Source organism: Heliangelus exortis, chromosome 25 (assembly GCF_036169615.1).
Source record: "Heliangelus exortis chromosome 25, bHelExo1.hap1, whole genome shotgun sequence".
Lineage (NCBI taxonomy): Eukaryota > Metazoa > Chordata > Aves > Apodiformes > Trochilidae > Heliangelus > Heliangelus exortis.
Window position 1 is genome coordinate 479,409 of NC_092446.1, and position 15,534 is coordinate 494,942.

Consider the following 15,534-nt stretch of genomic DNA (forward strand, 5'->3'; position numbering starts at 1 on the left):
GGAATGGGGCCTGGGGTTTGGAGGCTAAAGAAAGCCCTCCCACCTACATGCTTAATTAATTTCTAGCAGCTGGTCATTAACCAATTAATGTGTTCATGCTGGCTTACCATGGGCCCTTTTAAAATAATCAGGGACTCAAGTCCTATTACTGTGACTTGACCTCATTGTGTCAAGCCGTCAGGATGCTTTGGCCACTTTAATTTTGTTACAACATGAGAAGCAGGCTGCAGTATCAATGATGGTAAGCTGTCAGACAGAATTAGACCTTTTTGCTTTCTTCTGTTGTTGTGGCTCCTAGCAGAAACAATTAAATAAGCAGAATGGACATAGGGCTCACTGCACAGGCTCAGAGCCATCTGCAGTCAGCACTTGTGCTCAGCTGGCGATGGAGACACCAACATCATGCCCAGCACATCAGGAGAGGCTGTAGGAACCTTGGGACACCTTCCTGGGAAGAACATTGGGAATTTGGGTAGCTCTTCCTTGACACAGAGGGCTGTGAAGCTGGGGAAGGAAAGGGTGATGGTGGCAGCTTCTGCTGGTGGTGCTGGCCAAGCCTGTGGTATGTGCCAGTGTGCAGCTGTGAACACAAGCACTGCTCTGGAACTGGCTGCAGTGCTGCAGAGTTAGTCACTATGGATCACAGCCTTCTGTTTGAAGAAGCTGGAGCTAAAACCAACATGCTGATTTTATTTTTCTGCACTGCTTTTTGGACAGCTATTAATTCCTCTCTGCCATGTTCTGCTTTTATTACACATTTCCGATGGAGGAGGAAACAAAATCTCAGCCTGTCTGAATTAGGACAAGCAGAGTGGGACTTGGCTGCATGTGGGAAGGTTCCAAACCCACTCTCTCAAGTGAAAAGAACCCATCATGAACCACAGGCAGGCAGCTGGGGCTGCTGGGGAACAACCTCAGCACTTTGGGCTCTCTGAGTCACAGCCCCTCTGCATTTGAGGAACCTGCCAAGGAGAAGGGAGTTCTCCAAGCACCACATATCACCTAAAGCTAATGCACTGGCACACAAGCTCTGTAAATAGTTAAATGAGTCCCTTGTAAACACCAGATAATCTGAAATAATGCCCTGAATCCACAGAAAGCTTTTTTGCTCTGCTTAAATAAAGCTTTGCTTACATACAGTTTTCCTTGTGCTGAAGGGGAGCTCAAGCCAAGAGGCAGCTTCCAGATGAGTCTGTGTGTTCCTCCCTGTCAAGAATTATCTATGTTTCTGATGAGAGGCTGTTGAAGCCTGGAGACAGCAATACCCAGAATAAAACCTTTCCAAGCTGGCCATGGTTGTCTCATTTTAAAAGGTTTTTGACTCCTGAGAGAAACAGTGCCTGTATCTTGCAAGTGTAAGAACAGGGTGGGAAAGAGTCTCTGCTCTGGGGTCTCTGTGGCTTGGTTAAGGAGGTGTTGGGTTTCTGATGTTCATCTGTGGGCTGCTACTTGTGTAACAGGTGAAAAAAATGCATCTTGCTGCAAATATTCTGAAAGTTAGGAAACTTACTGGGTCAGTTCCTTTGATCACTGGAGGTGTTCCCTTCAGCATTCACTTCCATAACATGTGGTTTTTGCCTCGAGGACAGGAGCACCTCTTGCACTTGTGCTCTCACTGCTCTCTTAGCATCAGTAGTTCAAGGGAGAAAAAGGCAAGAAAAGTCCTTGGAAAATCTTACAGCTGTCTTGTCTTCCTCCTGCAGGCACATCTCCTTCAAAAGGCACCTTCCTCGGCAAATGCATGTGTCCAGCATGGACTATGGCATGGACTCCCCAGCTGTGGCTGAGCAGCCCACCAGCATCGGTCGCATTAAGCCTGAACTCTATAAGCAAAAATCTGTTGACTCTGAGGACACCAAAAAAGAGGCAGCAAAAACCTGTGGGAAAATTAACTTCACTCTCAAGTATGACTATGAGAATGAGACGCTGACTGTCCGGATTCTCAGGGCTTTTGACTTGCCAGCCAAAGACTTCTGTGGCAGCTCAGATCCCTACGTGAAGATCTACCTCCTGCCTGACAGAAAGCGCAAGTTCCAGACACGAGTCCACAGGAAGACTCTGAATCCCACCTTTGATGAGTCCTTCCACTTCCCTGTGCCTCACGAGGAGCTGGCAGGCAGGAAGCTCCACCTGAGCGTCTTTGACTTTGACAGGTTCTCCAGACATGACATGATAGGAGAAGTTATCTTGGAGAACCTGTTTGAGGCCTCAGACCTTTCCCGGGAGACTTCCATCTGGAAGGACATCCAGTATGCAACAACGGTGAGTACCATGCCCAAGACACACTGTGTAGCCACCTTGCAGAGCTCTCACAGAAATGTTGAGTGTTGCATTTGGCTTTGTCACCTCATTCCTGCTGTGCCATTCTTTGAGAATGGGCCAATATTAGTGCTTCTCAGCCAGCTGTAACAAACCCAGAGGCATTTCTGTTTAATCAAAGTGGAGAAGGGTAAATACTTTTTCCATAATACCCAAGGAGAGCTCTGGGGAACTAATAATACATTGTATCAGTCCTGTGGATAAGAAGGTAGGGACACACAAGGATATAAGCTATTGGAATAACTAGCACTTGACTATCTAATTAATGATTGTACAGCTTCTGAATTGGTGAGACATTTTCATCTTCAAGCCTGCACTGGTTATTGATTCTGAGCTTCCATTATTTCCTAAGAGCTACTGATACGAATTTTGGAAATTTGCAGTTTCTATAATCTATAAGAAAATAATGTACCCATAGGACATGGTTTACTCTTTACTGTATTTATGGCTGCAAAGCAAACCCTCTTGACCTGCTACAATGAGGTCAAAGAACAATTTGTGTCAGCTTTATACCTTAGACAGATCTTCTCAGTGCAAGGAGAGGAATGGAACATGAGGTGATACTCAGCTCTTTTAGGGTGCAGGTGACACTGGAGTAAACCTACCAGATATTCACTGTGCTATCAGCAGCCTGGGTCAGGGGCACACATTATGCTCAAGGTGCCACAGCTGAGGTACAGCTGGGAGCTGGAGGCTGCAGGGACTCTAAAAGCCCTTTTGTGCATGATGGAAATTATTCTGTTATCTTAATAACATTCCTTCAGTAATATTTTGTGAAGCAAGAAATTTAGCTCCCAGTAGATGCATCAAGAGGTGCTAAAGGTAGAGGAGCAATAACTCCGTAAATGTTTTCATCTATTTCATTACTGGTCCCTGACACTGAGGCTGTGAATCCAAGATAATTTTGTCTCTTTGAGAGGAAAACTGCTCAGGGTGCCATTGGTTCATCAGGGTGAGCAACAGATCAGAGTGGGAACTCTCAGTAGGTCAGAGCATTAAACTCTTGTTTACCAGCAACCTATTTATTTAACCTCTGAGACAATGTTTATTTAGATACTTAGAAGTCTAGTCATACATTTCTCTGTCCAGAAAACATTTGTCTGCCAGTGTTTCTTTTGTGCACTCTGTGCTTAAGATTTTCAATTTATTTGTTACTCAAGTGAAGTCATGTCAACAATCAAGACTTTTATCTAACATTCATTATTATTCTGCACGTTTCAGTGGAATAAATATCTAATCTTTGCCTTACCAGAGAAAAAGAAGGAAATAATTTGGCAAAAATCTCATCCATCAGTGAGATCCATTCTCCTAACACTTAGCAAAGCTTTAAGTGCCCAATGCATTTACTTGCCTTTTTAGTTCCAGCATTCTACTACTAACAGCTACAATTTCTTTTCAGCAGATCATTATATCACAATGAAATGAATCAAGCACTCTGTTTCCAAAATTAAATGGGTTGTTTGCTCTACAGATGTGGGATCTGTATGTATGAAATAATATAATTTTTTTTTAATCAATTTTTGGAAGGTATTCTGAAATTTTTTCTGCTGACTTCAGATGATAATGCTTTTGAGTTTAAATAATACTTTGGATTTTAAAATTTTTTTATTCCCTGAATTCCCATGAGCGAGGCAATGATGGAATGGGCTGTTAGGAGGTGTAGTAGATAAGCAGATAAGTAAAAGAGGTGCTAAGAGCTATGTGTAAGGTCTTTATGGTACACTAACATTGCAAGCGGTAGCTGCCTCGGTGTAATCTGGAAACTACCAAACGTTTATGACTGCCATCTGCTGGTTAATTCAGTTTATATGCATACACATACGTGCCTCATGCCGTGTTTGTTAGCTCTTTGATGGCATCTCAAAGGGGTTGGTGGCCCAAGTAACTGAGCATGTCACAACCTAAAAGCTCAAGTGCTTCTCAATGGAGAAGCACTTGGTTCTCTTCTGTACTGAAGCCATGGCCCCATGTCTGTAACTACTGAGTAATCTGTGCCCAGCTTCAGAGAAATCACTGTGTTACTCAGACCCATCTGCATTCTTCTGCATTTTTTGCTGAAATCTGTGAAGCCTCTGCTGAAGTTTACTGAGCCAACAGCAGTGGATGTGCTAGAAAGTAACTGGTTGCATTTCTTGCAGTGTACAGCCATAGTTACAGCCCCACTGCATGTTAAGGTCTGACTTCTCTGTGATCCCCCTCTGTCTGCTGTTTCTCCATTTGAGGAAATAGGTGTTAGTGCCATACACTTGGCACTAGAAGATACATACTGTTCATTCAAAGCTTGATACTTATGTAATTTCCTTGATGGCCTTCATCTGGTGCTAGATAGCACTTCTGTGTCAGCAATGGAGCAGAAAAAAAAAGGGGCATGCATTAGCTGTGGTGTTTCAATAGAAAGAACATACTGAGGAAGTGGAAGATTATCCTTGACCATTATTTGACACCGTAACATTTGGATGTATATTTTTCCCTGTTGCTTGTATTAATTTTGAGCCAAATAGTGTTGAGATACACTGAAAAATAAATTCTGCAGCACCACCTTATAGTAAAGTGTCATTGACTTGAAAATGAGAGAATAGTGAAAAGTCTGAGGGTGGGTGCTTCATGACTCCTGCCCAAAACATTGTGGTGGAGGCAGCCTGTCTGGTTCTTGCATGTGTCCAATATAATGTGTTCTCTGTTTTATTAAAGGAAAGCGTGGACCTGGGAGAGATCATGTTTTCCCTTTGTTATTTGCCAACTGCAGGTCGCCTCACCTTAACAGTCATTAAATGCCGGAATCTCAAAGCTATGGACATCACAGGTTACTCAGGTAGGTGCTGGGTGGTAGAGAAGGACCCCAATGCATCCACGTTTCTTCTTTATCCCTCAGAGTAGCCTCAGTGGGTAATGAGCACGTGTATCTTGATGCCAAGGTTGTATCATTGCTGAAACACCTGGCAAAGAGTCGTTCATGTTTTAAGAATGCACAAAATGTTGAAAATAGAACTGTCTTTTAAACCCAGGGGCATTAATCCAGGGAGGGTGATTAAATACCTGAATATACTGCTCAGGGAGACCACCAGCAGTTTCCCATCCCCAGGGGAGGGTTTGCAGAGTCAAAGCTCTGATGCATCTCTTGGGTTGAAGGCTACAGATCTGTTGCAGACACTGACCCTAGCAATTTCATGTGAGTAGGGCGTTTTTCATCAGAAACCTCCCACAACCAGAATCAATCATTTCACCCCAAGAAAAGCATCACAGGCCACCTGGTAAATCCCAGGTGAGCATGCATTCCTCTGAACTGTGCCCAGTTCTCAGACTTTGGGATCAAAGTCATCTGAAATGTATGTATTCACAGTTCCAAAGAGCTGGTTTGCAAATTCAGCAGACATAAATTCTGTATTTCAACATAAAAAGCATTTTTTTTTCAGGAGCTCAGCATCACAGTATTTGAGTTTCATTGATCACTTTGTAAAAGTCAGTAACAATACAGTAAAAGATCTTTGTAGAAAACATTTCTACTCAGTTGGAGCTTGATGCCATTTTAAATGTCTGAGAATTGAGACTTCAGATGAAGCCAGCTCAGCATTTCTCTAATAATACAGTGCACATTTACTGATACTTGAAAATGCATTGAAATCGCCAGAGCAGCTGCTACAGCAAACAGGAGCTGTTTGTAACTCGCTCTGATCAGCCAGTGGAAAACATATGAAGCAGAGCTGCCCTAATACCTTTCCTTGCTGCTGCTCTCTGACACTGGGAAAATAGGTTTTTAAATTTCCCTGCTCACTGTAACTATGCTGCACCATCTCAGGAACTGTATACTTTTGGTACCAGTGCAGGAGAGGATTAAGGCAATCTAGAAATGTCCGAGTGCCCCACTGTCTGTTATTAGCATCTGGTGCACATGGGCTCCTGGTCTGAGATGAAGTCATCTTACACCTGAAATCCCTTATTACAGAAAAACTGCTGTCAGTGTCTGTTTTTCACTTGCAAGAGCACCACAGTGCTGGTTGTCCAGTGCCTGAGCCTCATGTCAGCTCTCACACCAGTTTGAGAAGTGTTTGATAGGCACCCAGACATCCTTTTCTCTAACAGTACATTCGAGGAGTGCCTTTGGCTGATGGTAATTTGCAGTCTGTCCTTTGATGATGCTGTTTCTGTGTTGCAACAGTCGCAACACAACCCTCCATGAACAGAAAATCTTTTCCTCTCTCTTCCTCTCCAGACCCATATGTCAAAGTGTCTTTGCTCTGTGATGGGCGAAGGCTGAAAAAGAAGAAAACCACCATAAAGAAAAACACACTTAATCCCACTTATAATGAAGCAATAATCTTTGACATTCCCCCAGAGAACATGGATCAAGTCAGTTTGCTAATCTCTGTCATGGATTACGATCGGTAGGTGGAAGGGAAAATATCCCTTTGGGTGATGGCTTTTCTGCTCAATAGAATTTTTCCTTAGTATCGCAGCCTTGATTGTAGAGTTCTGTGGCATCAGGCTGTCTCTAGTGATTTATTGCTAAAATGTCACTTATTTATGGTTATGAAAAGCTACCTGCTAGAACAGTAAGCACGATGCAGCTGGGCTTTTGCTTTTTGGCATTTTCCCGAGTGAGTACAATGTTCCCCTTTGCTATTTGCTTGTCCTGCAAACTGTCATCCTAATTTAGAAAGCAAACTGTTTTACTCTGAGCAGCAGTGGGTGTATGAATTATCCATTACTGAACTTGTACTTACTCTTGCTGTACACCACTACATGACATGTCCTTCCAGATTCGGTACCTGGCCTGACCTACAGTTCAAATCATTCTAGCATTGTTGTAATTCTTGCTGGCAATGGCAGTGTCCTCAGCTAGAGGACTGTCTGCCCAAGAGTTAACTGTGTTGCTTTTGTGATGTTCTTCAGGGTGGGTCACAATGAGATTATTGGGGTTTGTCGTGTGGGGGTCAATGCTGAAGGACTGGGCAGAGACCACTGGAACGAGATGCTGGCGTACCCACGCAAGCCCATCGCACACTGGCATCCATTGGTGGAGGTAAAGAAGTCTTTCAAAGAGGTGTGTGGAGTTTTTTTTCCTTTTAATGCATGGGCTGTGCATGACTGAGCTGGTTCAGGGCTTTCAGAGAGCTTCTGCTCTCACTTGGGAATTTCTGACAAGAGCTGAGGGAATTTTCTCAGCAGAAATGAACTCTAGAAAACAGGCATCTCTGGATTGCCTCGAAATAGCTCCTTGAGCTTGCAAGCAGGAATGAAGGGCACTGTATTTACAAATGTGGATGTTACCATATTGTTGTGTGGTTTTTTTAATTAGAGATTGAGAGCAGTAAGGAAAGAAAATACTATTCTGATTGCAGAACAAATTGTTCAGGGATATCACCTATTTCAAGTTTCCATTTTTAAATCCTAAAGGTTTTTTCTGTTGACTCATCTCCAAGTCTCTGGGGAAGAATGAACAGAACAAATGTAGTTGCTCTAAGTATCTCCAGAGAAAGAGATCCACTTGATGCAGCCCCACATGCTAAAACAGGGCTGAAGTGCCATCTCTAGCATTTTCTCCTCCCTTGCACTCCATTTTCTCATCCTCCTACAGAGCTCTTTGGGCTTTCTTTGGCCTTTCCATGCTGGAGCACTGGCATCCTGCTCACAAACCCTGGCTGTCTGGGCAGGCAGCAGATGCCATCCCATGCTGCCACCGAGAGCTGGTGACCAGCAACTGCTGAGCTTTAGCACAAATGCTCAGTGATCAGTTATTTGATCCCTTAGCTCAAAGTCTGCAACATCCCCAGCCCCTCACAGGGTGTTACCAGCTGCCACGTCTGAACCAGGGACAGGAGTTCCTTCTCCAGTTTGTAATTTATATGATCATTTTTCAGATGCAAGTGGGTCTTTGAAAGAAAGACTCTCGTAAAGTTTTTTATAATCAGTAGGAGAAAAAAAGACATAATTATTGTGATAAAGCTTGCAGAAACAAAGGAAGGCATGTAAGATGACTCACCTTCTAAAATATACTTTGAAAACCACTTCCAAGCCCCCAAGACTTTGGAAAAAACCCTGAGTGAATCATTTCACCCCCCAGTGCACAGGTCAGGAGCTCTGCTTAAAAGCAAAGAAAAAAACAGTCTCTGATCATCTGTTCTGGTATTTCTGCCACAAGCTGGTACACAAGGCCAGCAGGCAAACGGTCCCTGTATTTATTTGGCCTTTTAAGTTTTAGCACTGCTGTCTGCAAGTCCCTCGTAGAGATTAAAAAAACAAACAAGTAGAAAAAAACACAACTCCTGGACAGAAATAAATGGGAAATGGTGTTTGCTGGTAACAACTAATTGCATTATCTTTACCATATGTGTCTTTTCATCATTTAAAAGCTGTTTGAGCTTTTTATCCTGCACTGTGAGCCCCAGGTCCCCAGGCACAGGGAGCCCATGCAGGCCCCATTGCCAGCTCCCACTTCATTGCCCTGCGATGCAGATGCTGAGGGAGATGCTGCTGGCTCTCCCTCCTTTTTTCCTTGTATTTTGATGGGTGTGCTGGCACCCTGAACAGTCATCATCCTCTTCAGCATCCCACTTGAGAGCATTTGCAGTGGGGCCCTGGCAAATGGAGCGTTTGCCTCCCCGTTGATCCCTGAGCTCCAGTGATGAGTGGCAGCCTCTGCTCCACTTCCATTCCTCCCTGGTGAAATGCTTGATCTAAACCAGAGAGCATGAAGGTTGGTGGTTGGTGCTGGGCAGTGTGATGGTTGCACACCTGGGTCTCAGCAGGAGGCTGGAGCTGCTGCCTGGGGCTCAGGGCTGCCCAGTGCAGCCCCTGTCCCCATCTACCTCCCCACCAGCACAGGGTGCAGATGGGCGAAGGAAAGCCTGGGTAAACTGGGACTTCTCTACTAACCATGGCTGATCAACTCTGCCTGGTGTGCCTTGACAGGGCTGGCATCATGGCTCTGGCCCCCTTTCCTGGGCTGCTGCTCTGCCTTCCCTTTCATTGCCAGAATCTTTAGGAAAACGTGCTCTGGTTACATGCTGTATTTATCAACAGTGAGGAATAAACAGCAATAACTACACTTCTTTAGTGACCAACACCACTAAAAACAGAGCATGTATAGATGAATCATTAATTACAGGCAAGTCCTATCCTCACACAGGAGAGTCTGAAGATGAGAAGCCCCCTGGCTGTTGCATTGTGAAGTTATTCTGACAATGAACCCCTGTCCTCAGCACAAGTCTGGCCCTGCTTTTTCACCCTGAGGTCCTGCTGGACCTCCTGCATCACCCTTGGCCTCTCAGCTGTGCAACAGGCATCCCACCATCTCCATTTCTTCTGCATTTCTCAACACATCCATCAGCCGAGTTCAGTGATGTGTCTATAAAAAGAAATATAAAATTACAGCGCTTCTTTTTAGACTTTGAAGGGGACTTCTGAAAATTGGACATTTGTCTGTTATCTATGAAAGACAAACTCTCTCTGATGTTGTAGAGCGGCATCTGTGTGATACAAAATGGGTCTTTAATGTTGCCACAACTCTCTGACATTCAGCAAGGGAACACTTATTTGTTTAAACTATTTCTACAGATAAAAACTGATAACTTTGCTGAGAGCTAAGTCCTGTCCATAATGAAGAGCAGCCATTTATTTTCAAAGATATGCAAATCCAGCCTCTTCCAGACATTTGGGCATGTTTGACTTTCATTGAACTGCTCCTAGCTTTTGACTGTTAATACACAATGTTCACTTTTTCTAATTAAATGAAGGAAAAGTAGCTCTAGCTTCCTCACAGCACACTGGTCACTTGATTCTACTCTTGGAGGAGTTTTCATCACATTTTGGGGGGAGCAAAGGGTTGTTTGGCTCACACAATCTTCCTGCGAGCACTGTGCAGCCATCCTGTTCTCATTTTCAGCTGTGTTCCATTTGAAATGCTTTTGCCAACGCAAGGGTGATGTTTAATTTTCCAAATTAGTTTTCACCCCCAGAAGCTAAATTCATAGAAGCTAGAGCATTGATACTGGCCAGCAAAGATTTTCTGCTCATGTAGGAGAGGAGGGAATCGTTCTGGGATGGGGACTGAAGCAGTGGAAGTATCATGACTCCTTTTGTCTCTGGCAGATGTCTATCATTTGTCATTGGAATTTAATAAAACAGGATGGTGAGATGGGAAAGTACTCAAAATGAGAAGTAATGGTTTTGAATTATAATAATAGCCCTCAAGGCAGATGAATAATTTACAATCCCGTAAGTATGGCAAAAAAAATGCTTGCTGCATCTACTGACTCTCTGTTCTGATTTTCACTTTGTGAAATGTCTCTGGCACTCTGGACACAGCCTCTTTGTAGTCAAATTACCAGACTGGAAAAGCTTCAGTAGTTTTGCAATGAGGCAGTATTTCTAAAACAAAAAGGCAGCAGCACTAACCCAGGAAACAACAGAAAACTAAACTAAGAGCAAACTTTGTCTTCATAGCAGATGCTGTTTGTTTTTTTTTTTTTTATGTGAGCAGTCCTCATGATTACAAATTGATTTACCAAGCAATTAAGTAAATTGTTCAGTTATTCTTCCTGAGCAGCTAAATGCAGGCATTCCTTAAGCTGAAACCTGCTGCAGAGCAGACCAGAACACTGCCGAGCAGCACACAGGCAGCGCAGCGAAGGGATACAAAGGATTCCAAAAAATCTTTCCTGTTTGCTCAGAATAGCTTTCTTTTTTCTTCCACCAGTGGCATGGCCGGGCAGCGAGCTTTGACAGCCAGGGCTCCTGTCCCTCACCTAAACCACCACCCACCCCATGATGCAGCGCCCAGCGAGCAGCCGGGACTTCAGTTGTTTGTGCAGTTGGGCCACAGTCTCAGCCATTTGTTGCTGAGTGGCAGAGGCAGCAGTGAGACTTTCCAGTCTAGTTGTTCCTGCATAAGTAAAGGCAGAAACTCGTTTTGTGGTAAAATATGTCTTTGTCTAATATGTCTCCCAAGGTGATGTTTTTTTTGTGGCTTTTACTGTAAGGATCTGTTTCCAGAGGAAAAAGGTGGACTGAGACATGAGCTGGAAGTCTGGTCTGTAAAATAACATGTAAAATAGTTGTTAGTGTTTATGAAGGCTGGGAAAGTGCAAACAAATGCTGTGAGTGTCTACAGAGAGCAGGGGTGGGCAGGAGCAGGGACCCTCAGCACAGCCCTGCTGCCTGCCTTTTCCCAGCAGGAGGTACTGGAGATTCCTGACCTGTGGTCAGCCCAAATCCAGCAGCGTGTTTGCAGGTTTCCTGTTCATGTAGAGGTGTTCATGAGCTGTTAGAAGTTTGTGCAGTGTCTTTCCCAAACTCCTTTTGTCATATATAAAAACGCTGTTGATTCCTCAGGGGAGAGTTACAGCTTTTCCCCTGTATTTGAAGTCTCCCTGGAGCTACTTGCATGAACAGTTTCTTAAGGTTCCTTGGTAGCTGCTGCTCATTCCCCCTACACATCATCACATAATCTGGAGTGGAGTGGGGAGAAGTGCATTGCCACACATGGGGAAAGATGTTACAGAAACTGGTGACATTCTTGCATGAACACCAGATCTTTATTTCTTATATCATCCTAGTAACAAAGGATGAGAAAAAGAGCAAAGGGAAACACAACTAATACTAGAAAAAATGTTCCAACCTTTTTTTCTTGAACTATTAGCACTTCCTTAATAAAAAAAATACCTAGGGTCCAAACCCTGGAGGAAGACCAAGTTTTTTTAAAAAAAGAAACTTTGCTGGTTTCATGGCTGCAGTGGCCAAAAATTAAGTTATAACATCCCAAGTACTAGCTTTGCAAACACAGCTGAATCAGCTGATCTTTATCAGACAGCTGTGGATTTTGGACACTTTCATCGTGAATTTTTCTCTGAGTTAAAAAGTTCATTAGTGCTGTTTGTTCCACCATAACTAAATTAAGTAAATGCAAATATTTTGATTTTGGGTTAAAACAAAATTTGCTAGCAAGGCATTCATTTCTCCTGACATCAGGTTAGCAGAACTGCATACATCAGTCACAATCTTCAGATCAACTTCAGTTTCCTTTTTCCTAATTGTCACATCATCAGTCTTCACTGAACATCATGTCTAGAGGAGAAAGGCATTTGTTTACATTGTTTTTCTGGGTAAGCTGAATCTTTTTTCAGTGAAGGACAAACATGTAATTTCTCATCACACCTTGTGTCTTAATTCTCTTTATGTGTCACATTCTGTAGAAGCAGAAACTCAATAAACATTTTATTTGTAAAACTTGCCTTGTCTGGTGAAATACTTCCTTTTGTGAAATCAGTAATTGTGTGTTATGTGATTTTAGGCAGTTACAGTAGTGGCAGCTGATGCTGTAAAATGTGATAATAACAGACTGGCATGGAATGAGGCACTGCTGAGGTAGACGGTGTGACTTGGAGCAGACATTCCTTAGGACATGAACCCTGCAGCTCTTGCTTGTCCTGGGACAGCTGACCCTTGGGGAACACTCGTCACACAAGAAAAAATATATTTTAGGCACTCACACTTCATCAAAACAAAAAGGTAGTAAAACTCTGCCAGCTTTCCAGCATAAAGTGCAGTGTAGGCCTCTTTGGAGGGACATGGCTGGGGGTGCCCCTTTTTGAGCCAATCCATCCTTCCTGGGAATGGTCCAGGGCTTCTCACAGGGAAGAGCTTCCAGTCACCCAACATAATTGACTTACAGTGGCAGATGGTTCAAAACCTGACTGCAAACCCCTGAACCTTGAGCTGAGCTGGACTGAGCCTCAGATGCCCAGTGGAAGTGGAAGTGCCTCTTGAAGGTTTGCAGACTGAAGCACAGGTAACACCCCAGAAACTGCAGCAGTCCCAGCTGGATGCCAGGATGGCACTTGACAATCATTAATTGCACTAACCCACTCAGATCCTTTTCTTCTCCAATCCTGGCTTCTTGTTTTTTGGTGTTCTCTGTATAATCTCTGTCTTTTATTCCTTCTTCTTTTTATCTAGGTTTTAGTCAAAACATACGTGGGGTTTGACACAAAGCTCCTATTTTTAATCCTTGTTTCACACAGATAATCAATTTCCACTCAGTGCTGGCTGTCACTTGCATTACTGGAAAACTGGATCTCATGGTAGTGAATAACACCCATGCCTGGATGGCTCAGACCCCCTACACTTACATTTTCACTGCTGAGATCTTGCCACATCCCTTGGTGAGGGGATAATCAAACCATTGTGTGTTTGTCATTGCCTCAGCCCAGCCACTCCAGAAGATTGGTCACACTAATGGAAATGAAATGTCCCATACAAGTGCAAATATTTTCCTTTCATCTAGGGAGGGATTATAACTCTGGAAAGAAGCTGAGCCTGGCACAAGTGCAGTCCCAGGATTAGTTAAATTGCTTTCTCACTCCTCACTTTCCCTGCGACTCTTAACTGTCTAACAGTTACTCTCAGAGGAGTTAAAGTTATTGCCAAGCACAAGGAGGAGGGATTGCCAAGCACAACAGGGCTGCAGCCCACGGGGTGGGTTTGCCATCCTTTAAAACTCACCCAGAGGAGAGTGTCCACTGGCAAACCAGGCAGATCCCGTTCAGGGGAGGGGGTGAATGCCTCACTGAGGGCTGCAAGTCACTTCCTTCTTAGTTTGTTTTGCAGTTTTACAGAGCAATGCCTGAAGGAAGGGCCAGAGGGGCTGAAGGGAGGAATTCTGCCTCATGACTGCTGGTTTAATGGTGAGGACACAGGGAGATGTGAAATCCCACGGGTCCGCTGCGCTGCTCATTGCAAGGGGCCAGAGGAACCGTCCCAGACAATTCTTCCTCTTTGTGGAGCCACAGGCTGAGAAAATCTGGATCTTCGTCCAAGTGCCAGAGGCATCCTGGTAGCTCTGCTTGGTTTACAAACCTCTGCAGTCAGCCCTCGGTGGCAATGTTGCTTGAATGTTCAAGAAATGCTTGGTGTGGGTTTTTTTTCCCCCTGGACTTTTCTCAGAGATAATTTGTAACTATATTTTATAGCTTTATATATATTTTTTTTAAGACAGTGCATTAGTAATGAATATAATTATGTATCTTATGTTCCCACATCATTAGTAGTTAAAACCATGGAATTTAAAGCAAATGTCTTTCAAAAATCCAGTGTCAGTTTCTATTAAAAATGCAGTTCATTAAAGCTAATAAAACACCTGAGGTGGGTCAAACCAAAACCAGAGCATGTTCTGTTGCCATGGGAACAGCCGGCACTAAAGGCAAGTGCAGACACTGTAACCTGCATCAGGAATAACCAGCAAAAATATGATAAGGAGAGAAAGCTGCCCCGAGTCCAGGGGGCCCCGTCCCCATCTCCTCCCTGTCACGGTTCCAGTGACACCGAGGTCCCTGCAGTCCCTCCCGGGGCTGGAGGAGCTGCAGGAGGCTCGGGGCACTGGGTCTGGGGCAGGGTCTGCATCCCATGGCTATTTGCTGGGGCAGCAGCAAGAGAGGCTCTGTCGGGCCCCAGGCAGGCAAAGAAACCTCCCAGAGCAAATCAGTGACCAGAAACATGATCCAGACATCGAGTTCATAGATGTAAATACTTTCTGGATTGTTAATATCTTCCAAAGTGGTTGAATACTTCCTAATCTGCTATTAGCAACTGCACACCCCTCTCCATTTCAAATTGCTTTGGAGGATGAGGGTTTCTTCTCTCCCATGAGGGACAGAGGGGAAGAGCTATAATTCTTAATTAAGCCAGTTTGCTGGTTGCTAGCTTACAGAAATGAAGAAGGATTTTGCTCACTGTGCTGCTGATTCCCTCCAAAGCCCAAGACCACCCTGGGATTCCCCATCCTGGGGGGTCTCTGGCCCAGCAGAACCCCACTGGAGCTGCAGGACCCCTCTGGGCTCAGAGCCTGCTGCCACCCTGCTTCCCTGGAGCATCCCTGCTTCCCTGGCTGCTTCTGCTGCTTCTGCACAGCCCCTGCCTGGAGAGGAATTAATGTGATTTTTCTAGAACATAATAGTTACAGAAACCAGGAGGACTTTCCTGCCTCTTGTGTAACCTCAGATTTATCTAATGAACCTCTAATTGCTGCATGCTGTGCTCCCGACTTGCTGCTGTGTGTCTGGCAGAGGGGTTGGAGCACCCATGGTGCTGGGACCAGCCTGAGGCCATGCTGAGATTGGGACCCAACACCACACAGACCTTGTGGTGAAGGGAAAAATGGAAGACACAGCAATACAAATCAGAGGCACATCACTGCCTGGTTTGCCCACACATCACCAGGGG

General features: G+C 44.3%; 1 protein-coding gene across 2 annotated transcripts in view; it reads left to right on the forward strand.

The window, feature by feature from the left end:
- SYT6 (synaptotagmin 6) overlaps positions 1 to 12,543 on the forward strand; it is a 33,548-nt gene extending 21,005 nt beyond the window's left edge. The window contains exons 3-7 of one of the 2 annotated variants that reach the window (XM_071768265.1): positions 1,704 to 2,262; positions 5,011 to 5,131; positions 6,530 to 6,701; positions 7,210 to 7,360; positions 11,015 to 12,543. In XM_071768265.1, coding sequence (XP_071624366.1) covers positions 1,704 to 2,262; positions 5,011 to 5,131; positions 6,530 to 6,701; positions 7,210 to 7,360; positions 11,015 to 11,086 — 1,075 coding nt within the window. In that variant the 3' untranslated portion in view covers positions 11,087 to 12,543. The remainder of the gene's footprint in view (positions 1 to 1,703; positions 2,263 to 5,010; positions 5,132 to 6,529; positions 6,702 to 7,209; positions 7,361 to 11,014) is intronic. The other variant, XM_071768266.1, reaches the window with a different exon arrangement.
- Positions 12,544 to 15,534: the final 2,991 nt, after the last annotated feature.